At 41.4% G+C, this 26,034-nt stretch overlaps 1 protein-coding gene across 5 annotated transcripts in view; it reads right to left on the bottom strand.

The window, feature by feature from the left end:
• The window catches only part of supt3h (SPT3 homolog, SAGA and STAGA complex component), a 220,782-nt gene that overhangs the window by 21,479 nt on the left and 173,269 nt on the right, over positions 1–26,034 (bottom strand). For all 5 annotated transcript variants that reach the window (XM_060934555.1, XM_060934552.1, XM_060934554.1 and 2 more), the window contains 5 exons: positions 25,260–25,335; positions 21,299–21,411; positions 17,802–17,912; positions 15,132–15,287; positions 9,828–9,938 (listed from right to left, as the gene is read on the bottom strand). In XM_060934555.1, the coding sequence (XP_060790538.1) occupies positions 9,828–9,938; positions 15,132–15,287; positions 17,802–17,912; positions 21,299–21,411; positions 25,260–25,335 (567 nt within the window). The remainder of the gene's footprint in view (positions 1–9,827; positions 9,939–15,131; positions 15,288–17,801; positions 17,913–21,298; positions 21,412–25,259; positions 25,336–26,034) is intronic.

The following is a 26,034-nucleotide window of genomic DNA, read 5'->3' as shown; positions in this document are numbered from 1 at the left end:
TGAAAATGTGAACAAACCTTAGCTGTCAGTGAACAGTCCTGGTGGAAGCAGGTACAGTAAACGTTCTCTAAGCCTGCTAACCTCAATTTTTGCAAATACCTCTCCCTCTGCTCGCCCTGTAAATGCCCTACGTCGCTGGATAGTGAAGGTGTTTTCTTCATCTCGCTCCTTTTTCTTTTATGTTTTTCGTTTGTCGCCTTCCTCGCATTCAAACTGATTCGAGCCGTGACGTCCAAAATGGCAGCATCACATGACTTGGTCACGTGGGTGAAAAACCTCAATTGATAGAAACTTTAAAGCACTTCTGTAAGCCGCTCTGGATAACCGTGTCTGCCAAATGCCATAAATGTACTTATTAACAAGAAGACCGAGTCATCTATATCCCCCGCCCTATATACCAACTATATACCAAGTTTCAAGATATTATTTGTCACATTTTTCAAGTTCTGCTGCAGGAACCCAACCCTACCTCTTTACACAGTCCTCAGCAGCCCATGGCATAAACCCACCGGACCGTTGGTCCAGGTGAGCTAAAAATGAAAATTTCTTTGTATCAAAAGGCACATATACATTACTTAATCAACACATACACCAACTTTCAAGACCGTACCACTCATAGTTTTCAAGTTCTGCTCCGGAAACAAAACCTACCCCTAAGACTAACCTGAGAGACTAGGTCTGAAATTGTTTCCATGGAAACAAGAAAAATTTAAATTTCTCAGATTGCTTAGTATGAAAAGGCACATCTACATCACCTTGTTAACATGTATACCAAGTTTCAAATCCGTATCATGAGTAGTTTTGGATATAGGCTCCGGAAACGAACATTGCTCTTAGAAACTAAGTCAAAATCTATTTTTTTATGTAAAAAATTTGAAACTTTTTTTTTTTCAAAAATCCAAAATAGCAGAAGGCACCAGTTCACATGTTGCTTGATATGTATACGAAGTTTCATGAAGAGATCTTCAGTAATTTTAAAGATACGGCCTGGAAACGAAAACGTGACCGGACAGATGGACGAAACCTGTTTCTATATCCCCCGCCAAACTTCGTTTGGGCAGGGGATAACAAAGTCTCTGGCACTGGATAGTGTTCACTCAAGTGAATTTACTGACTTGTGATAGCTAGTGGGGCAGTTGTACCATCTCCAATATGCCAGGATTCTTCCTGTATAACCACTTCTGTGGTTTACTGAGTGCTACAAAAAAAAAACACTTACGAACTTTTCCGTATAAACAGATTGTGGATGAGATGATAATAGCACGAATCATGCAAGAAAATATCTGCATGCAAACCAGGCAAAATCACATCTAAATTCAGTACAAGTTTGTGCAAATGTTGGTCTTTGTCTCAACAACAGCAAAAGACCATGTCAGATGGAAGTGAGGGGAAATGGTTTGTTTTGCATTCTGATAACAGAAGGATCAGAATATGGTGGAAATAATATGGGTCAACAGAAAACGTGACCAGACGGAATCCGTTTCTATAATCCTCCGCCAAACTTCATTTGGGCAGGGGATAATCTCATCTCATCTCATTATCTCTAGCCGCTTTATCCTGTTCTACAGGGTCGCAGGCAAGCTGGAGCCTATCCCAGCTGACTACGGGCGAAAGGCGGGGTACACCCTGGACAAGTCGCCAGGTCATCACAGGGCTGACACATAGACACAGACAACCATTCACACTCACATTCACACCTACGGTCAATTTAGAGTCACCAGTTAACCTAACCTGCATGTCTTTGGACTGTGGGGGAAACCGGAGCACCCGGAGGAAACCCACGCGGACACGGGGAGAACATGCAAACTCCGCACAGAAAGGCCCTCGCCGGCCCCGGGGCTCGAACCCGGACCTTCTTGCTGTGAGGCGACAGCACTAACCACTACACCACCGTGCCGCCCTGCAGGGGACAATAATAATAATAATAATAACTTTGTGAATTTTATCTTTAAATTTGTAGTTTATTTCTTTTTATATATACCTTTTTTGTATACTTAGTACTTTTTGCACTACTCCTTCACTGCCTTATCTTTTTTCTTTCTATATTTTGCTGCTTTTTTGCTGCTGTAACAATGTAAATTTCCCCTTGTGGGATAATAAAAAGCTATCTTATCTTAATAATAATAATAAGAAGAAGAATAATTTACATTTATAGTGCGCAGGCTGCATGAATATATAACCGCCTGCGCATCACAAAGATTAACTATAAAACAATATCTACTTATTAAAAACTAAAAATGTACAGTAATATAAAAATGAGCTAAAACTATGATAAAAATATAGTATAGGGAAAAAAAAAGAAAGAGAAAATACGTCTTACCAAAGCTAACTTAAATAAATGCGTCTTCAAGATATTCTTAAAACTGTCCAAAGTTCTACAGTCACGAATACTTACTTGGTAGCGAGTTCAATAGTTTTGGGGTGGCAGCACAAAAAGCCCTGTCCCCCAGTGTCCTCTTTGTTTGCTCTCTTGGCAACTCAAGGAGAAGCCCATTGTTTGATCTCAGAGAATACCGCGATGTACCCTTAATGATAATTAGTTCATTAAAGGTCCCATGGCATGAAATTTTCACTTTCTGAGGTTTTTTAACGTTAAAATGAGTTCCTCTGACCTTCTTAAGTCACCCCAGTGGCTAGAAATTTCATAATGTGTAAACCAAACTATGCCCAACATTTGAGAATGGCGCGTCAAAACGGCGCGTTGATAAACTCTTTCCTTGCCTACGTCAGCAAGGGAGATGATCCCCACGCCCCCCCCTCTGGATTCCCACCCACTGTATGGATTGCCCGCCCAGTTGTAGTGAGGAGACCATAGAGGGAGGACACAATAACATGGCATCACCTAAGCGAGCGAAACATGGAAATTGCGCTGTACATGGATGTGACAACACAGAAAAGAGTCTGTTTTTACTGCCGACGGGAGAGCCCCTGAAGACACAGTGGCTTAATTTTATTTACTCCAATAATACGCCGTCGAGTCTACCTAAGACGGTGTATGTTTGTCGGAAGCATTTTCCTGAGGAATGTTTCCACAACTTGGGACAGTACAGGGAAGGTTTTGCACATCAACTGTCACTGAAGCCTGGGTCCGTACCAAGCATCCCTGCCGCATCAGCCACAAACACCGAACAAGTAAGTGTATAACTGTTAAGTCGTTTTGCCGTGTTTTAAAATCGGTGCGTTAGCCTCGCAATGGCTACATTAGCTGTGCAGCTAATCGCTTCCTGTAGTTAGCCAGGTACTCTGCGCTACAAAACCAAAAAGCATGCAGCATGCTCTGTTATAATAGCCAATCAAAACAGTTTTTACAAAGACACCCACATTCTTTTTTTAAGTCACTCGTTCATTTTATTTGTTTGTTTGTTCAGTAAAAACCCAAACATTTGTTGAATTTATTTTATTTCCTCACGTCGCACCTTAATGATGTCAGCGCGCGGTATTTTTCCTTCGCGGTTTGTTCCTTCTCTCTCGCCATAGTAAGACACCCACATCCGCTTGTTCTGACCCACTGGAGGTAGCGTCACAGTGCTGTTAGCCAATCAGAGGTAACACGTTTACATGTCATGAATATTAATGATAAGACCCGCCCCCACCCTCTACCCTTCCCCGCCTCCTGCTTCTCATTAGCAAAACGACGCACTGGGAAAAGCGCTGAAATGGGGCTTTCTCCCAGGAGGCTATATCTACGTGCCGAGGGTTCATTTCGAGAAAGGCTGCGGATATAACATCCGGAAACCTCCACGAGCCCGTTTAAAGCATCAACAAACCACCATGCCATGGGACCGTTAATATATTCCGGCACTAGCCTGTGAATAGCCTTAAATGTACTTACTAGTATCTTAAATTTAATCCTAAATTGCACTGGCAGCCAGTGAAGCTCGAAAAGCACAGGCGATATATGATCAAAACGGGAAACAATGCAAATAAGGCGCGCAGCTGTGTTCTGGACACGCTGTAACTTAGATAACTGTGTTTCCGGCAAACCATATAATAAACTACTGCAATAGTCAATTCTACTAATGACTAGAGCGTGCATCTAATGTTGTGCAAATGAAAATAAGACGCGCTACAAATCTTATTGATATGCGTCCCTATATTAAGTTGCTGATCAAACCAGCCTCTTGAGCCGGAATAATCTGAGGATCACCAAACACAAGAGAGCCTGCGCTGACCTTAGACAGTTGTTCTCTTGTTATTATACATACAAAGCACTTTTTCGATGGAATAAAAACGTGTTCTATTCCCTTCTAGTGGGTTTCGTTCATTTGGTTTGACAGCATGCAATACTGTTAGTATATCCTACGTGTATTACATCACTCTATCCAATGGAGAACGAGCGCTGAATATGGTTTACGATATTGCATGGTTGTCAAGACAACATGACATCACACGTCGGAGACGTAAAACTTCCGTGCTAGCTCTTGCGTAAAGTATACCCCCGCAGCCCCCGCCAGGCGGGGGGGCCGACCGCTAGGGGGGGGCCCGTCGCCCGATGTGATTCAATGCACGAAAAAGTCCGATGAAACATGAAAATAATAAACACAACACAACAATGAAGCGTACCAGAGAAAAAAGTGGTGCTCAAAAGCGGCAAATCAAAAAGAAAAAAGAAGAATTTACATCCACACTGGCCAAAATTTCATCCGTTTTTTGGGAGAGTTAGGCCTTATCCTCCAGTTCATGATGCGCTAACAGGTAGGGCCATGGGGGGCGGGGACTAGTGCAGTTAAAACGAGGCAGAGGCTCGTGCATTAGCCATGCATAGACAAGCTATGCATAAGCTAAGTATAAAGTTGCTCAATCAAGCATCAAAGAGCTCAACAGCCTATGGCAACTAAACAAAGAAAAAGATCACTTAAATAAAAAAAAGGTCTGGTTGTTTCTGTCAATTAAAACGCCGTAGGGACCTACACTGCCTACACTGAGACTGAGGAATAGCTAAAGGACTTTAGCCAATCCATCCAGAAATTTCTCTAACTAACATTTACAGCTCCCATGGTTTAAACTTTCGTGTTAAAATCTTGCGGAGCATTTGTGACATCGCCGTGAGAACCCAAAAAGTTAAGTTCTAATATGCAATCGTACTCCTCAAAGGGTTAGCAGCAGACGAGGGAGAGTTCGATGGTGAGATCACAGATGCGTGCCCTTCTGCAGCGTCGGGCGACGGAGATACCGTGCATCAGATGGCTGGTGATTAGGGCTGTAACGATACACCCAACTCACGATTCGATTCGTATCGCGATTTTTGACCCACGATTTGATACGCCCACGATTTTTTTTTTAAATGTTTTTTTTAAAGTAGTAAATTTGACTTATTAACATTTACTTACTTACATTAACTATTTAATAACAAATAATTCAGACCACTGCAGAGAATGAGTAATATGTATGCAAAAATGAACAAATGTATATCCAAAGACTGTTTTATTTCTCAAAATAATACTGTTGAGCCGGAAGCTCTGGTTTTTTCGGTTCTGAAAAAGTCATTTTTCCAAATCGTGTAAATCCGTTAAGATTTTTTTTGGGGGGGTGGCTCTCTCACTGTCTCACTCTCATAGGGCCAATGATTTTCTGTGATTGCGGAAAACAGATGGAAATTACGGAATTTTTATGGTGAAACATTGCTCGCGTGTCAAAATGTAACTGCCGCAGAAGGCTTCCGCCCAAGCAGACATGCCTTCAGTGTTGCCAGATATTGCTAACGTTTTCCACCCCAAAATATGTTCAAAACCAGCCAAAAAGCACCTAAACCTGCCCAATCTGGCAACACTGCATGCCTTTCCGGTCAAGTGATTGTGATTGGCTTGTGGCACACCTAGCCAGCCAATGAGCTGCTTGTTTACAGATTCGCTCCCCGCGTCGCAACCAGAATGGCGACCGCTTAAAAGAAATGAATGCTCTGCCAGTGGCGAGTGTGGACGTTGCGTGACTCGCAGAAGATTGTCGCAGGTCGGTGAAAAAAACGACTTACTAATAGATATAAAAAAATAAAAGTAATTTAAGTAAGTTTAAAATGTAATTTAAATAAAAAGTAAAGTATTCATAAATTGAAGTTTGGAAGCGCCTCTGTTTTTGGGCTGAGGAGAAGTTTGAAAGGGTGTACCGCGATTCTGCCTTCTTGTATCGCAATACGGATCGTGGCTCTGCGTATCGCGATTTCGATTTCGATACGCATATCGTTACAGCCCTACTGGTGATGAGATTGTAATTGAATAAGATACCTAGGTCAAAATTTACTTGAGTAAAATTAAAACTACTCATTTTTATATTACTCATAAAACTTCTCATAACAGTAACGTGAGTAAATGTTAGTTGCTTGCACCCCTGTGTTTGACAGATTTATTCTTTATGCAAACTTTTACTTAAACTTATGATGTATTTTATTTAACCATACTCTGGCTTTTAAAACAGTTTCATTTTTATTTTCCTAAACCTTATTGAACCTTATGTAATTATCATTATTAATGTTACTGTTATCGTTACTGCTTACTGAGCTGTATGAACTGTGAGCTTTGTCACGTCATACACCATTTTTATTGTTGGATTTATTTGTAATAAATGGATAGCCTACTCTGCTGGTGTACTGAATATGAATGAATTAAAGGATATGGGACATGAAACATAAATGCACGCTATATCAGTTTCTTTCCATTAAAAATATGAATTAATTGCATCAACAAATACAAAATCATCTATTAAACTCAGCAAAATCGTTATATTCGTGATGATTATATGGCATTTCTGCTCGACTTCCGATATGCATTTTCTACAACCGGAAGAGCCGCTGTCACGTGATCATACGTCACAAAAACTTTCGGGCACAGCACAAGCGGGTAGATGAATGGAGAAGTGGATGACAAGAAAATTGTTTTTATAGTCTTTAAAGTACATTGGACATCATACATTGGACATCATGGTGTATTGTGCTGCTTATGGTTGCAATAATTCCAATGGGAAATGCCCTGGAGTAAGTTTTTTTGCATTCCCCAAGGACCCGAAGCTGAGGAAAGTGTGGGCTCACCTGCGCATGCGCAGTAGGCTTCGCGCATGCGCAGTAGGCTTGGTAGGACAAATCCAAGAGGTACGGTAGGATAACTTTACAGAACACCTGTTGAAAAAACTTTGCACCTACTGTTTCCCACAAACTGTGTTCGGACCATTTCACTGAGGATTCTTTCAACGACATTTAAATAAATGTTATGTTGGTAAGTTTGTTTAACTTTTCTTAATTTTCATCTCTTTCGCCAAATGGCGTAGTGTTGTTGGCTGTGTGATGGCATTTCACCATTTTGAATGTTTTCATCTCGGACTCTGGAAGCATTGTATCTCAATCAATCTTGAAAATATCAGCAAAAAAAAAAACTAGCTTGCAACGGACTTTAGCTAGATCTATGGTGAACTTTCAATGTATGATACAAAAATAATACTTCTTTCAACAGAGCAGAATTGTTTTTAACTTACCAGGAAGTGTTATCGAGCCGACCGCTTTCAGTTTCATGGGGATTGAATGAACTCTCACTCTCAGAATCATCTGACCCGTCAGAGTAAAGACAAGATCCATGTTCATGTGAATTTCCAGCTATCGGTTCGAATTGATAGGGTCTAACTTCACATCTCTGTGAAACATCGGGAATGTCACTGTCGATGGTGTCCATTTCGGTAACCTGTTTACATTAGATTCCCAAGCGCTGGCTCCTTGGAAAGTTTTTGTTACGTCACGGGTCATGTGACCACCTAGCTCATTAACGAATCCTTGTTTTACGCTGATGTATAAAAAAACTTGAATAATGTGATGATTTTCACATTTTTGATGCCCTGCAGTGATTTAGATGGCATTTCTTATGTCCTTTATACATAATTATGCCCAGAAAAAAATCCATGTCCCATATCCTTTAACAAAACATCTAGGCCTATGGGTTAGGCAGTCCTATACGTGTTTAAATGGGCCTGGGCTGTCAGGGGCTGAGCCCTGGCACTTTTTTCACACTTTTCAGCAATCAAAAGAGAGATATACAGAGAGAGAGTGAGAGGGAGAGAGAGAGGAGGCCGTGGCAGGGTGGCCTTGGGGGGGCCCACACTTTTAGTAGCTGCAGGGGGGCCCCAAGTACTTGCGTTACGCCAGTGCGTGCTAGCGAGTGGCTGTGACAATTTGTAAACGAACATGGCCGACAGGTTTGCTTCGTTAAATATGGAAGATTTTGAGAGAGTTATGAAAGAGAAAGATGTGTTGAACATATGAAAGGAATGTGTATAATAATAATAATAATAATAATAATAATATTGGCGGCACGGTGGTGTAGTGGTTAGCGCTGTCGCCTCACAGCAAGAAGGTCTGGGTTCGAGCCCCGGGGCCGGCGAGGGCCTTTCTGTGTGGAGTTTGCATGTTCTCCCCGTGTCCACGTGGGTTTCCTCCGGGTGCTCCGGTTTCCCCCACAGTCCAAAGACATGCAGGTTAGGTTAACTGGTGACTCTAAATTGACCGTAGGTGTGAATGTGAGTGTGAATGGTTGTCTGTGTCTATGTGTCAGCCCTGTGATGACCTGGCGACTTGTCCAGGGTGTACCCCGCCTTTCGCCCGTAGTCAGCTGGGATAGGCTCCAGCTTGCCTGCGACCCTGCAGAAGGATAAAGCGGCTAGAGATAATGAGATGAGATAATAATATTGGCTGGCTTTTTTTCATGGTATATCAGATATATTCCATTCAGCTAGCATGATATTGAACGAGTCTCGCACCGTTCGGTGTGAAGACCCTACTGTTTTTCTCGTTCAATATCATGCTAGCTGAATGGAATATATCTGATATACCATGAAAAAAAGCCAATGAGTGAGGTTTTTGGGAAGCGCAAATCTTTAAGGTGTCCAGTCGGAACCATTCACAACAGCAGAAAGTGAGTCACAAGTACAGCAGCTCCAAACAGAACTCGAGGATCAGGATGAATAAGGCAGGACTGGAGAGCGAGAGAAGCCAAAGCGGTAGAAGTGTAATTCATTACGAACATGTCAGTGTCCTAAAATGATCGGAAACCCAAATCCTATGCAGGCTCTACTGTACAGACCCGTGTCCTTATGAAAAGTTTGGATACTTGGCTACTGTAACCAACAAGATTAAACTTTAAATGCACTTCTAATATTACCGTCCTTATTGAGTTGCAATGAAAACGGAAAAAGTACATCAGGGTGAACGCCACCAAAGAACTATTTACCAGCCGCTCGCTACATTTCATCATCAACAAGAAAAGGAAAAAAAAGAAAAAAGTCAGGATTAAGAAGGATTATCAGAAAAGAAATAACTACTCCAGATTTTGCATGCGTTTCTGTGGGCTGCTGGATGTGATTGGTAATGATTTTATAATCTCGGTCTTTTCTAAATAGCTCATTACCTGTGAATTACACCCTGACCACAATAGCAAACGCTCCACACTGGCTGTGAGAACTCACCCAACACTGCAGTAACCATTTCGCATGGTCAAACTAGCACTTACGACACCCACGCTCCTGTGCACGATGCGAAATTATAACTCTCCAACAGTGAGCTGTCGAGTGATGCATGCATGTGAGCAAAACAAGAAGGCATTTCTTATCTGTTTATAAAACTCCGAGTCGAAAAGCAAAATTAATTCACCTTTGCATATGCAAAATGCATAGAAATTACACTTATTTAATTCTGCAAAATATTATGCGACTTTTTTTTTTTTTTCTTTACAAGGAAAATTACACTGACCACAAATTGTGCTAAACAATTCCAATACTTCAGAGCTTGACCACTTTAAAATGGGGCTGTGCTGCGATTATAAATATAACTCTTTTACGGCTCTGTTATTACGTACTGAGAAGGGGGAGAGTGGGCCAATCTTGTGGCTGTAGCGCCTGATGGCCTCTCTGATGTGGCCGGGCTGGATGGCACTGCTCTGAGCCTCCGCGCCACACGCTGCTGCGCTCTGCAACGAAGAGGGAGAAAAAAAACACACAGGCTGTATTATTACTAAATCAAAAACACAGTGGGAGACTGGCCGTTTAACACACAAACACAGCCAGAGGAGGCCGTCCAGACACGACACACACACACACAATATGTTTCTGAAGATGGTCTGGATCAGAATTGGATAACGAGCATGGAGATTGCTCAAGCCTTCACCTCCGCAGTCGTGTACGGTAAATGCTATGTGTCAGCTCGTGCTTTATGTACTTTCAGCAGAAGAGTTCGTCTGATATATAGAGAGCTGACAGTAAATGTTAGTTAACTATCTGCTGTAGGAAAGGACCTATAATTGTGCTCAGTGCTCCAAATGTGTTTGACTTCAGGGCAGAAAGGAACTCAATATATCTTTAAAAAAAAAAAAAAAGAGAGAGAAAGGAAAAAAAAAAAAAACAGCTTCCCTGTTTTCATCCTTGCAATAAATCAGCTGTGGTAAAATGGACATGGCAGGACATATGAGAAAGTGTAATGCACATTTCCCTGCCAGTGTTTCCACTCTACTCGCAGACACTGGGATGCTGATGACTGCATCGAGATGACCACTGAACTTTCCTCGTTATTTTACCATACAGTATATCTTTCCTATCCCATCCCTGGACAGCTCGAGTTCATCATTACTTTTTATTTCCAAGTTCCTGGGTTATATGTATTATTCACAAATGCAAAATATGTATTAATGTATGACGGGTATGAGCACAACATCGCTGGTAGTTAGGGACAAATGGAAAACGTACTGTCGCTATACATTTACAATGGTTCGTAACACTTTTACCCAAAAAAAAAAAAAAAAGTTCATTCAAGTACACAACAAATATATTCCGAAAAAGTTGGGATGCTGTGTGAAATGTAAATAAAAACAGAATGTGAAGATTTTGCAAATCATGAAAACCCTATATTCCATTGAATATAGTACAAAGACAACATATATTGCATGTTGAAACTGAGATTTTATTGTCTTTTCGAAAAATATATGCTCATTATGAATTTAGTGCTAGCAACATGTTTCAAAATAGTTAGAACAGGGGCAGCAAAAGACTGGAAAAGTGGTGTGATGTTTAAAAAAAAAAAATAATAATTGGGTTAATTGGCAACAGGTCAGTAACATGACTGGGTATAAAAAGAGCATCCCGGAGGGGCGGAGTCTCTCAGAAGTAGAGATGGGGAGGGGTTCACCGCTCTGTGAAAAACTGCGTGGGCAAACAGTGCAACAATTTAAGAATAACGTTCCTCACTGTAAAATTGTAAAGAATTTGGGGATCGCATCATCTATGGTACGTAATATCATTATGAGTGATATATACAAGTTTTGGAGCAACATGTTGCCATCCAGAAGACATCTTTTTCAGGGAAGGCCTTGCTTATTTCAGCAAGAAATGCCAAACTACTTTCTGCACATATTACAACTGTATGGCTCAATAGTTAATAAATAAATAAACAAATAAATAAGAGTGCAGGTGCTAAACTGGCCTGCCTGAAGTCCAAACCTGCTTCCCACTGAAAACATTTGGCAAATTATGAAGCACAAAACATGACAAAGAAGACCAGAGCTATTGAGCAACTTAATTTGTATATCAGAGAAGAATGGGACATTATTTCACTTTCAAAACTACAGCAGTTGGTCTCTTCAGTTCCTAAATGTTTACAGAGTGCTGTTAAAAGAAGAGGCGATGCAACACAGTGGTAAACATGCCCCTGTCCCAACTTTTTTTTTTAAATGTGTTGCTGGCATCAAATTCAAAATGAGCATATATTTATTTTTAAAAAAAATTCTCATTTTCAACATTTCATATGTTGTATTTGTACTATATATTTTCAATGATATATAGGGTTTCCATCCATCTCATTATCTCTAGCCGCTTTATCCTGTTCGACAGGGTCACAGGCAAGCTGGAGCCTATCCCAGCCGACTACGGGCGAAAGGCGGGGTACACCCTGGACAAGTCGCCAGGTCATCACAGGGCTGACACATAGACACAGACAACCATTCACACTCACATTCACACCTACGGTCAATTTAGAGTCACCAGTTAACCTAACCTGCATGTCTTTGGACTGTGGGGGAAACCGGAGCACCCGGAGGAAACCCACGCGGACACGGGGAGAACATGCAAACTCCGCACAGAAAGGCCCTCACCGGCTGCTGGGCTCGAACCCAGACCTTCTTGCTGTGAGGCGACAGCGCTAACCACTACACCACCGTGCCGCCCGCATATAGGGTTTCTATGATTTGCAAAATCATCGCATTCTGTTTTACATTTTACACAGCATCCCAACTTTTTTGGAAATGGTGTAGTACATATCAGGACAGAAGCACAGTACCTCACTCGTTCACTTGTGTATGTACACAGTTACAGTGTCTAAATGTACTAAATATTCAGGTGGACTCAAACGTACCGCGCATTTACATTATTAAATAGGCTCATACGCTTTCAAAATTTACTCCAGTATTATACAATAACCTCAAAATATATTCAAGCTGTAAAACTGTATTTGGAGAAGACTTTTTAAACTTCCTTTACTCATATTCCCTTTGTTTTACTGTGCAGCACTGCAGCGAACACTTTCTCTGTAAATAAAGACGACTTTATTCATGACACTAACGACTGAACTCAAGTCAGAACAAACAATTTTTTTTTTAAACTTGTAAATCTTCAGATGTATTTTCAAGTCAACATGGAATTATTACAAAAGGAATAAAACATGATGAGGTGGTGTCATTATTTCCCATGTTCCGATGTGTTATATTCCTCTTTGTTATATTCCTCTTTCCAGCAGTTCTCCAACAGTAACATTTTTATGCAATCATGAACAACATTTTCTGTTTCTAGTTACATTTTAATGTTGTGGAACATCAGTGAAATAAGTTAGTTCTTCTACTCACTTCTGTTAAGGCATGTATTAAAAAAGCAATTTCCTCGCCAGTGCCTTTCTGTCTTACGGAAGTTAAGACAAAAAAAAAAAAGCTTGTCAACTTACTTATAAAACATAACAACTTCCATCCTGAAGTGTGAGGAAACTTTAACTAACATTAAGCAATGGCTTTACCTCTGACTGCTATCGAACAGTCACTGACACTGGAGACTCCTTCCATAAATGCTAAATAAATGCTTCCACACACACAAAAAAAAATCACATCTTTAATTACACACATTTTTTAATCAAGTCAAGTCAAGTCAACTTTATTGTCAAATATGCTATACATGCTCGACATACAGCACAGATGAAATTTCAGTCCTCTCTGACCCACGGTGCAAACAGGCAATGCAATAAATAAAAATAGAATAACTGAAATAAACAGTATAAACACTCTAGATAAGAAAATAGACATAGACTAAACACCTTTTAATCCTTTTTGAACTATTAGTGTAGAAAACAGTAATGGATTAGAGGATCGTGAAATCAATCGAGAAGTTAACAGTATTGTGCTTTAAAGCTAGACGGCCTTTCGATTTCATAAAATCGGTGAAATTTAGTTCCCTTTAAAATTTGATCATTATGATGTATGTTTATTTCTGTAATATCTCAAAAAAAAAAAAAAAAAAAAACCAAAAAAAACCCCAAAAAACAATCAGGCCGTTCTGTGGCTGGGAAGTTATTTAATTTGAGGGGATTCCCGAGCAAATAATGTGCATGAAATCGCTCGCTTCGCGCAGTCAAGCAGACAGAGGAAGTCCGTGTGCGCATACGCAGGTTTACCTTCTTCTTCTTCTTCTTTTGGGTTCTACGGCAGCTGGCATCCACAGTGTTGCATTACTGCCATCTACAGGTTTAACTTGACCGTGCACTGACAGTTCCATCATTCCGTCGCTAAACGAACAGCTGATCACACCGAGGTGCTCGCTGACGGCCGATATTTATTAGTTTGGTCCTGCGTTTCCTTGCGTTCGCAACATAACGTCTTTTCTTCTCGCTTTCCGTTACTGTAGTCGGTCTTTCACGTTTCATTCACACACTCACGTCCTCCATTTTTCTCTCTCGTTTCAAATTTGTATCCCACAATGCCTTGCGCGAACAGGGAAAGTTCACCACGTGATGCATGATGTAGTATCTTGAATTGGGTCATGATGAAGCAGGAAAAAATAGCGGAGAATTTAGGGCCAAGTGGCCTTAAATTCATTAATTGTTCTGTTAAAAAAACTAATAAAAACTGGAAGCCTATGATTCGAGTTCAGTAGCTTTCGGCCCATTAAACAAAAATAATTGAGTGTCGGGGAAAATTTTTTTTATGACCTGCACTTGAAAAATCTAAAAGGCAGGATAACTTTAATTTCAAGTAATGGACTGTTATTAATAAGTATATAATTAGTGGACCAATAGCTTTTTTTAAATAATACCTACATTATATGATTATAGCTGATTATGATTATTGCTAGATTATAACTGAAAATGTTTGTTTACGAGTATACTTTCTGCACCAATCTAGTCCAAAGCATGTATAGAACTAAACTTGGATACTATATAAAAAGTAGTAAACTTTAGTATAGTATGATATATACTGTATATATTAAATGCAATTATCATTTGATTATTAGTTTATCATCAATGCTACACTTTCACAAGGCAAATCATCCAAAATGCACAATTTAAACCAGTGAAATATTTCCAAAACTCTTTTCCTGCTTCTCTATCATTTCGGAGATCACAGTAATCAGCAGTATCTAGCTGGCTGCTACAGCGCAGCAGAATAAACAAAGGCTGGTCCTTCTGCAGAAAATAAGCTCCGGATTTTTTCCTTGATCAATAGTCTTTCAAGTGGGTGGCTGGGTTTTTTTTTTGTTTTTTTTGTTTTCCCCTGCGAGGTCCATTTTCCTCAATAAACCCAGAATAATACAAGATAATAAAATTCTGTAGCCAAATAAACATGCCTATATACAGTCATCGACACATCCAAACGAATGCTTTTCACTCACTCGCACTGAAAGACGAAAACAGAACGAGTGCTTTTCTGCTCTGCTTTTTCCCATCAAGTCATTTTTATTGGCCTTTTCATTTGTAGACTACACAAAATGATAGCGTATGACAAATATTGATAATGAAAGAATGCTTTACTATGAATGGAAAACAGCGGAACTAAAAAAAAAAAAACAGGAGAAACAAAGTGGAAAACGATCTGCCAAAATACGCCCTCGTCATCACATGACCCCGTGACCCTTACCTTCTTCCTCTTGCGCTGTTTGCTCTTGCTGCTGGAGTCCTGAGAGAGTGTGCCATTGCCCTGGTTCATGGAGTGCAGTTTGGCCTGATGACCCGAGCTTGGCGTGGAAGGAGGTGTGTTCTCTGGAGAATCCATCTCTCTTTTAGCAGATGAGGCCTACACACAAACCAGCAGAACCTCTCATAATGATACCGATGTATACAGGCACTGACAAGGTGGTATGATGCCAGTGATGTTTAACACTCCAAAACTGATTATTTCTCCATAATGGCATGTCTATAAATCAGGTTCCTGTTGTCATTTACGTTAAAGCAGCTGTAAACAGTTATTTCCTGTTTCTTTTTTCTCCCTCTTGAAGTAAATGAGACAAAAATGCAGCTTGTCATGCTATCAAGAAAATGCAAAGACGTTCCCATGGCGGAAAAAGAACAGCTTTAGCTCTGACTGCTACAAAAGGCTGACACTGGAGACTCGTACCATGAATCCAGAAAACTTCAACATATCAGCGACTACACTGACATTATATTGCAAAAAGATGAAAAAAAAATTTACACACACACACACACACACACACACACACACACACACACACACACACATTATATTATTTGAGATGTAAATATCCCAGAAACTACATAGTCGAGGCGAATGAAACTGAACAGGCTTAATGTTGAGCAATGTAAGATTTATTCCTCAAAATCTGAATGAGAAATTCAAAAGGTATGTAGATTCCATGAACGATTTCACAAATTTTCAATATGTGTGCCTAACCCTAACCCTAACCCAGGCTTCCTCTTTGAACGTTTTGTGCCGTGTCTAAGTCTGCATTGCAGTTGGTGCATTTTTAGAGAACTGTCTCACAAATGCACGCTGCAGTCTTGTTCGACTGTGTTCGAACGTACTCTAACACACAAAACGCCTTTTCTTTTCCACTGAATGGCATTTCTATACCTAAAAAGATAAAAACAAAAAACATTCAGCGTAACATTTTGGCCTGTTTCCACACACGCTGTTCAAATTTGAGGTCAATTGAACGAGAATTGGCAAAGTTATTAGATTGTGAAATGAGATCAAATTTTTTGAAAACACCCTATGTGTGTGTGTATATATATATATATATATATATATATATATATATATATATATATACACACACACACTGTTAATCTAAAGTGGAGCTTCCTTTTTTGTATACAATATCAGTCCTCCTTAACAATACAAGTGCCTTCTTGTACACCTTTTGACCAATTTGATTTGAGAATTCATCAGCACTGTGGTATAACAATTTAACTAAAACATCAAACTAAAAATGCTCTATGTAAATCAAGCCAAATAAGTTCATCTCATTTCATTATCTCTAGCCGCTTTATCCTTTTCTACAGGGTCGCAGGCAAGCTGGAGCCTATCCCAGCTGACTACGGGCGAAAGGCGGGGTACACCCTGGACAAGTCGCCAGGTCATCACAGGGCTGACACACAGACAACCATTCACACTCGCATTCACACCTACGGTCAATTTAGAGTCACCAGTTAACCTAACCTGCATGTCTTTGGACTGTGGGGGAAACCGGAGCACTCGGAGGAAACCCACGCGGACACGGGGAGAACATGCAAACTCCGCACAGAAAGGCCCTCGTCGGCCACGGGGCTCGAACCCGGACCTTCTTGCTGTGAGGCGACAGCGCTAACCACTACACCACCGTGCCGGCCCCGCCAAATAAGTTTTTTTTTTTTTTTAAAAGTTTACAAGTATGCTCTGCTTACGTCATCTGACACTCCATTCAATAACCCTAATATTATTAGCCTGTCTTAAACCCAAGCTTATGAATGAATGAGTTGGGAAAACTAAGAGAGTTTAATACATTCATCAGTTAGGTAATACATCTGTGTGTTTGTATTATTCAAATGCGGTGATCATGCTGGTCAGCTTCTGCTCTGCTCAGACCACCACAGCGACTATGCAATGCAACTTTACTGTCACATTCCTCCACACGGGACCCTCAAGGTTTAGGAGGTAAAAAAAATAATAATAATAATAATGGAATCCATGCTAGGATACAACTTATGTTTCCAGACCAAAAGTGGCCTTGGCTGAGTCCGAATATGAGCAAGAGAGAGAGCGAGAGAGAGATATGAGGTTTTGCGGTTGCAGTGACAGAAAAGCCCCTCCACGAACAAGATCCCACAGTACAAAACCACCTTGCATAAACTTGGCAGCAACAGTTGGCTGAAGGTCAAGCCCTAGTTGTAGGACTAGTAATAGTTCTTATTCAGCTAGTGCAGAATTATCATCTAGAGCTACATCTGAACTTGTGTAAAACTGCTTTGTTACAGTGTCTATTGTAAAAGTGCTGTACAAATACAATTTACGAAATCTGAATTTCATTTTCCAACGGAACAACCATCTGCAAATCTTTCAGGCTTAGATTCTGAGCTTTGCCTGAGCTCAAACGATAATCTAAATCTGACCAAATATACGTAAAAGTTCTCAGACATTAATAGGACTTGCACACAATAATAACCCAAGTAGCCTCATCATTACGTAACGCAGCTCAGGCAAGTTTCTCTCATATACGCTGGACCTGCCGGGCGAATGGACCTGACATCGTGCTCACACACATTATCCAGAACACAATGAGCATCCAAATTGACTGACTGGTGTGTGGCTCACCTCAGCACTGGAGCTGTGGTACTGCAGAAAAGTGGCTGATATGGCATGGCTGAACGGGTCACCTGTTTTGGGGATCATGTCTTGTTTAACCAACAGGGCAAGATCAACAATCTGGAAAATGACAACAACAACAACAACAACATTATGAGAAAATGTTCTTGAAAATATTTATTGGTGTGATTCGAATTGCTACCGTAGATCACACCAATGACACTATTTATCAAAGTCCTCCACACGAGGCTCGTCTGAAACCTTGGAGGCCTCTGAAACATCAGTACTCCAAGGACGATAACGACGATAGAGACTGACAAACAATGTATTATTATGCAGCCCTAGTTCAGTGACCCATCACTGTTTTGGGAATGTCTTACGAATGAAGCTGTGAAGAGAAAAGCCACTTTCTGGTTGTTAACTAATGGTGATGATACACGGGGCAACTTTTTGGGCAATGTTGCCGAGCAATGTTGCTGGGCAATTGCGTTTTGACTCTTTTCTATTGAGATTGGGCAACATTGTTTCTTTCTGAAGGTGATGATACATGGGGCAACTTTTTGGGCAATGTTGCCGAGCAATGTTGCTGGCAACGGGCAACTAGGTGAGACACAGGGCAACTTTTCAGGGCAACTAACAATGGGCAACAACAGTTAGCAATGGCAGTTTACAGTTAGCTAAAAAAAAAATCGATGTCTTAATTTTTGCTGTGACCATTTAATCAAGCTGTCTGTTGTTTTTTAGAGCTTTGGTGAGGTAAATTCCTCCATATAGAATATTAAAATAACAACTTACCGGCGTAAAAACAGATGAGGAGTCTCTCCATCTCTTCACTCCACTGACACTGAGCGGCCTGTTTGAAATTTCTGATCCGAACCTCACCGGAGGTCACATGACTCGATACTGGCGTTCTGATTGGCTTATCTCAAAAAGTTGCCAGAGATTATCAAAACCATTCAGAAAGAAACAATGTTGCCCAATCTCAATAGAAAAGAGTCAAAACGCAATTGCCCAGCAACATTGCTCGGCAACATTGCCCAAAAAGTTGCCCCGTGTATCATCACCATGAATGGTTTTGATAATCTCTGGCAACTTTTTGAGATAAGCCAATCAGAACGCCAGTATCGAGTCATGTGACCTCCGGTGAGGTTCGGATCAGAAATTTCAAACAGGCCGCTCAGTGTCAGTGGAGTGAAGAGATGGAGAGACTCCTCATCTGTTTTTACGCCGGTAAGTTGTTATTTTAATATTCTATATGGAGGAATTTACCTCACCAAAGCTCTAAAAAACAACAGACAGCTTGATTAAATGGTCACAGCAAAAATTAAGACATCGATTTTTTTTTAGCTAACTGTAAACTGCCATTGCTAACTGTTGTTGCCCATTGTTAGTTGCCCTGAAAAGTTGCCCTGTGTCTCACCTAGTTGCCCGTTGCCAGCAACATTGCTCGGCAACATTGCCCAAAAAGTTGCCCCGTGTATCATCACCTTCAGAAAGAAACAATGTTGCCCAATCTCAATAGAAAAGAGTCAAAACGCAATTGCCCAGCAACATTGCTCGGCAACATTGCCCAAAAAGTTGCCCCGTGTATCATCACCTTAAGGCCCTGTCCACACGGCAACGGATTCAGGTGAATCTGATAAAACTGTTGATCGTTTCGGCCTGGCGTCCACACGGACGGCACCGGCGTTTTGGCTGCCCCAAAATGAAATCTTTTGAGAACGGGTTCCAGAGTGGAAAAATCTGGCAACGGAGCCGTTGCGAAGTCGTCTGGATGAGTAGAACGGATTTGTTTACGATGACGTCACAACCACATGACTAGAACAAGCAGCACTCTCGCGCGCATCATTCGTAACAACAGAAATTGAAATTGTTTACACATTAACCTGACTGACCTGCCAGACAGACAATTTACACCTGCTTTGATGAACAGAAAGTCCAGCCTTCCACACAAAGCAACAGTTACCTGACTATAATGGAGGCAGAGAGGAAAAGGGTCAGAAGACCCTTCAACAGACTGTTTTGTATGAACCACTGCATTGCATTCACTTTTGTATACAGCTTTTCTTTTAAATAAACAAGTAACTGAACCATTTCTTGAATTTCTTTTTTTTTTTTATTGGATAAGACTGCTTTTCAAAATGTTCACGCGCAATCTAAAAAGTTATATAAATTATATAAAAATGCTTTTCAAAATGTTCACACACAATAAGAAAATTAAGTTATATAAAACTATGCACACTAATAAAACTAATTTGTACACACAGAAGTCACGATTTCCTCGCGTAGTCGCAGCCATCTTCTTCTTGCTGTTGTGTGTTTGTTCTTGTGAGTGCTTCACGCCGGGTAGAAGAAGGGGTTTATGCGTGTAACAGACGTTGCGTTGTGTTGTTCACCAGTCTTTTTATTCTGAAGAAATGAGACACAAATACACTGCTGAGGACGGGCTGCAAACGTCCAGTGGCATTGGCGCTTACATTTCCAAAACGAACTGAAAGAGGCCAGCGCCTCGTTCCCATAACTACCTGCGCTCTTAAAGGGCCAGCGCAGAATTTTCCCACCACTACACACAATGGCAAGTGGAAAAAAATAAACCCGTTACATGCGCATGCGTCCTACTAGTCTGGCTAACGCGACTTCAAAGCTCTCCGAGCATTTGGTCTGGCCAAGCTATTAAGCCCAACCGTTTCCCAGAGCCCGTGGTTGACCCGCCTCCCTGAAATGCCTCAGTTTGCTACTGGTCGAAGCCAGAAAAGGCTGTGACGAAGCTTAAACCAATCACATCACTCTTTCCTCTGACGTATGTGACGCGACGGGGCTAACTGGTAGATTAAACTCTTACCGAAGCCGGTCAGGAGCAAGGCGAAAACGTCCTTCCTTTCAATAAATACCTCCAGGGCTGCTCTTTGCTCCGTTTTCAATGAGAACTTCCCGTTGAATGCTTTCAATACAGCATCTACCGCTGTGTTAAAGGCTTGCCGCTGCTCCATGTTCGTGATGTGAATGAAGCGCTTCCGGCATAGATTCTGTAAACAATCTATGGCTTCCGGTCGCAGTTCTACTACATCACTGTCTTGAACACGCCTCTACCCAGGGCCGTTGGAGATGCTCAAAGTTGATTGGTTCCCAATTTTTCGGGAGCTTGGAAATGCTGTAGATAGCCTGCCTGGCCAGACTAAGCTCGGAACAGGCCCTCATGTTGCGTCACGCTTAGGATGAGCGGGCCCAGGCTAGCGTCCTACTTCTTCTTCTATTGTTCTGGTGTCTCCGATGGGACCGTCTTACAGCGCACGTAGAGGTGTGGCATGTGTATTGCATCGTTTTCAGCAAGCGTTGCGTTGCCATATGGACCTGATATTTTACTGATCCGTTGCCCATGTGGACACGATATTTTTTTTACCCGCTAAAAAAAAAAAAATATCTCGTTGCCGTTGTCATGTGGATGTAGCCTTACACTCTTGAGTTTCTTTCTGAAAGTACATTACAGAGGACATAAAAGAGTTTACCTGGGCAACTGTTTCATAGGCCAGATATGACAGGATCTCCATGGAGACCCCATTGGGCTTCAGGTCCAGGTTGCTGCAGTCCAGCCATTCACGAAATTTGGAGAGCTTCTTAGCTTCATCACAGAGTCAGAGAAACAAGTCATAGGTACACATGATGTCTACTATATGCGAGCACCATACAGTAGAAGCACTGAGGAACAAGAATCTTTAGAAACTGAACTGCCCTATTTTAAGGTGAGCATTAAAGTTCACACCAGCAGGGTTGAGGAATATGGAGGGAAAAAGGATAACTATTTTACAATGCGTCTTCAATGAAAAAGAAAATTCCAAGAAGTTAAAAATGTAAAGCTGGTGCTTCTGGAATCAGAAAAGAATCCAAAATGTACAACTAAACCAATAGAAAATTATTTTAAGAAATCTGGATCGGAAAATCTCTTCCGAGGACACAAGAGAAGCCGTTAGTTGATAATTAGAACAAGGGAACATCTGTGAAACCTAAAACACTAACTTGTCTGGCTCTGCTGCTGTAAACTGAATTTATTCGTCTTATTCGTTTTGGCCTAGGGTATGCAAACTTTTGCACTGAACTGTCTAAGACTGGAAAGGAAAATATAAAGACGTGCATTTTTAAAAGGCCTTATTCTTTTCAGGCTTTGGTCTTTATGTCTACTCAGCATTTGATGAGGATGTGCACTAGGGCGATTCTGATAGGTTTATGACTCCCTGTGCTCGTGTTGGTTCTTTCACACTGGTCTCGAGGCGAGAAGTGCGGGGTTACACACGCCAGTGCCAGTGGAGAAAGCATGGTTACTGGTGAAGCCCAAAGCCAGTCAACATGTTATTAGTGCTGGAATGTGGCCTTCACAAACCAGTGGTGGTGTGTTCACATCCCACAGTCATGCTCTTAAACCTCGGAGCTCTCCAGACACACAGCTGTCCGCTGACTACAACCAAATTCTATAGAATTAACACGTTCAAGCAATCCTGTGTAGCTGAGGAACATGTTTCGTCACCAGTAGGGAAAGGGACGGTTGGTATGAAGATTAAAAGATTCATCAATAAAAAGTTTTTGGGTTTGGCATCCAAATCTGATGATCTGCTGTGAACATACTTTTAAACGTAGATTAGATTGGAATTTTATGGAAGACTGTACAACAGCACCATCAATGGTGATGAGAAAAAGACACAGAATGGTATGGTGAAGACTGACTGGGGCTAACTTCTTTCATACAGCCCATCAGTGACGGTCTTGATAGGAGATTACACAGTGAAATGACATGATCTCCACTGTCTACCATGTTTTGTATTCAGAGGAAACATGGAACGAACCCAGCAGACCATTATATGTTTAAAAATTGAAAATCATAGGGCACCCAAGTGGCACAACAGAAAAGTATCCACCCTATCGTCCAGAGATTCCAGTGAACCCCTTCAACGCTACAGTCATTCATGGCCAGGAGCCAAGGGAGAAAAACTGGCCATGTTCTCTGAATAGGACAGATAGCATACTCTCTCTCTCTCTTCTGTCCATCACAGTGACATTAGCCTGTTATGGATGTCTCTGAGCTCATGTATGAGGAAGAATGCAGACAGCGGTTTTCTCCAAGTATGTTATGCTGCCTTGTGACGCAGCACGAGCAGCAGTTCAAAAGATCTGCCTGGCTGACATCATGTGCCTTGAGGAACCTACGGTAGGTGTTAGCATTTGCTCTCCCTGATTGGTAGGTGTTGTATGATGGACAGAGCTAGCTGGTGTATGGGAAATGTCAGCTGACCAAATTGGGGAGAAAATCATGAAAACAGTTGCCTATCTGCCTTTAAACGTGTGTATAAGTTTGTCCCACATCACTCTCATTATTCCATTTGTAAGATTATGCATTTTCTCAACCTTAATAGTTTCATTGTTAAACTACTGATAGGTAATTTTAGCCCTCTGGTCTAATTAACAGTTATTCCACGAAATCGAGTCGTACATGAGCTGATAGCTGATGAGGCGCACAGCACCGGGTTGGCTATAAGCCATGTACGACGAGATTGAGTGGAATAACTGTTTTATTCTATCCTACATTCACTGGATTTTGAGAAACGGAGCATTTTTATTTTCTTGCAAATTCGATAAATAAAAACTTCATACAAAACCGCCGACAAAATCATTTCCACTTAGAACGCAAACAAACCGGCGAAATGACAGTAGCAATTTGTGAAAAACGCGATAATAATAATACTTGAAACATTTTTTTTAAAAAAAGATACATTCTTACCATCAAATACTTTCATTTTGTTCCTTTTTTGTTTTTTTTTGGGGGGGGTTTTGTTTTCGAGTAGAGTTTTTATTTTGTCCTCGGGTTGGTTCAGCAACACGCGCCGCCATTTTGTTTTTCTCGACTCATGGACTCACGGGCCCTTCCCACTGACGTCACCGGAAACCGGAAGTAAACAGACCCTGCGCCATATTGGAAGACCAACAAACTCGTGATCAGGGGGAAATAACGGCAGCGGGCGGAATTTAAACCCACGAGGCACTTGATTCATCATAAACCTACAATGGTAAACTTTTGTGCTGTGTTAGGGTGTTCCGACAAAGCTGATGGGAAAGGTGAAAAGAAGTCGTTCTTCAGAATACCAGCTGTGATTGAGACACAAGGGGAGCAAACTAAGGAGCTTTCTGCCAGGAGACAGAGAATAAGTGCATTACTGAGTGTCTGTGAGCAAAGGAGAGCCTGAACGTTGCAACCTCCCTATTGGCTGTTTGTAAAAATGTATCAATTGTTGCCCTTCATCGCGGACTCGAGAGACGAGACCTGACGAGTTAGTTCGTTGGTAGCAGAACAAAATGTCTGGACACAAATCGGGTTTTCAGAAAAGGAAAGAAAATAAACGCAGGGTCGAAAATACAAAAAAGGAGGCAGAAAATGCAAAACGAGTTTTAAGGTAGGACAAATGGTTACTTTTCTGAGGCAGCCCGCCGTGGCTGCAGGCTTTCAGTTGTGTCATTGAATGGTTACTTTTCTGAGGCAGCCCGCCGTGGCTGCCTGCAGGCTTATTTATTATAGCCCATTTAGTTAAAATAGTTGATCTAAAATGTTTATAGTTATAGTTATGTGATGGTTGTCCTCAGTGTTCAAACTATGCCGATATTTTCGGGGGGTCCCTTTTTTTCTCTGGGGGGTGCTTGCGCTTGTCTCGGAGCGCGGCTCTCCAAACACACGAGAAGTCTATCTTACACACATATCACGCGGACTCCACACCTCCACACACGCATCGCGTCTGAAGTCATAACTCATCAGGGGAAATCGTGTCCGCATTGGCATGTTCAAAAAACAACCTCGCGTCAACAATGATACCACACGCAAGAAAAAAAAAAACAGTCAGGCTACTCAACAACCAACCTGGCAGCAGCAGTCGTTGTCATATCGGTTTATTTTATCTTTGATGTAAACACAGCACTTCGGATATGCAAATGCTTCCCGTTACACACGATTGCTATGTCAATAAACAGCGTTTTGCCAATATTTTAGAGACCCCCCAACATTTCCCAAATCATGTTTTCAAGGGATCTCATGTCTGTTTCAGGGGATCTCGGATCCCCCGAGTACCCCCGTAGTTCGAACACTGGTTGTCCTGATTTAGACTGGTGTGTGTTTTTTTTTTTTGGTGGGGGGGGGGGGTGTTGCGCGATGCTGCACCCGGGATTAGGGCAGAACCGGCCCTGGCTACATTTCAGGTGTAGTTTGTTTTATGTATGTATGTACTTGCATAGATAGTACTTGGTCTTCCAATATGGCGACTACCGAAATCTCGCGGCGCGGTGACGTCATGCGGGATCCCTCTATATGAGCTGATATCCTAGTAGTAGAGTAGCCAATCAGAGTGCGCGATTGCTCATATCCAGTGAACGTGGATAGAATAATATCATTCAGACTTGATGCTACACAGTATTTGTGACATGAGGAATACGTACAAAAACCCAGTTGTCGGCTCTCGCAAAATTCAGCATACTGCGCCGAGTCCATATTCCGTGTCTGTTTTTCCAGTCTCTGCGGATAAATAGCACAAAAACAAACAAACCAAAAAGTTTATTTTTCCTTCAGAAAGGATTCCATTATCTCACAGAGCGTTTCCTACAGAAATGTGAGAGTGACTTACAGCTAATTACATAATGTCATGCTGTAAAACCAAACACGCTACTGTGCACCTGGAGGCATCAAAGAGTGTGCACGTGCATCGACTGCCGAGAACTCCGATGAAGGGAATCTCCAGTCCCAGTCAGTTCCAGTGAAACTGTGATGTGTTTAGACCGATAGTTTAGATTAAAGAGTCCGTAAAACGATCCGCTTATCTCAACATCATCAATCATTCAGTAGGTGTATTCAAGACTCCACTGAATGGAAGACCAATTTATATGACGGTGCAACAAAAGCATGCTGCCTACTCTGACACATAAGACACACACACACTGCACTCGTTGTATTGTTAAAGTGCCATTCCACCATTGGATGTATTCTTTGGCATAAAATACAATATATTTTATGACAACATGACTAGACAGAGAAATCTTTGAGCTTCAAAATGATATATCAAACATAATTTTTTGACAACGACAAGTATATTAATTTTGCGACCAAAGTCACCTACCCTTTTAATTTCCGCGCGGTAGTGAAACGTGATGTCATCGGCAGGTTCCCCTTCTTGTGTACCACGTCACGTGTGACGTGGCACAGATTATCAGCAATGGC

The sequence above is a fragment of the Neoarius graeffei genome, chromosome 11 (genome assembly GCF_027579695.1).
Source record: "Neoarius graeffei isolate fNeoGra1 chromosome 11, fNeoGra1.pri, whole genome shotgun sequence".
Taxonomy (NCBI): Eukaryota; Metazoa; Chordata; class Actinopteri; order Siluriformes; family Ariidae; genus Neoarius; species Neoarius graeffei.
Note: the sequence above shows the minus strand (reverse complement) of the source record. Positions and strands in the feature narration are given on the sequence as shown.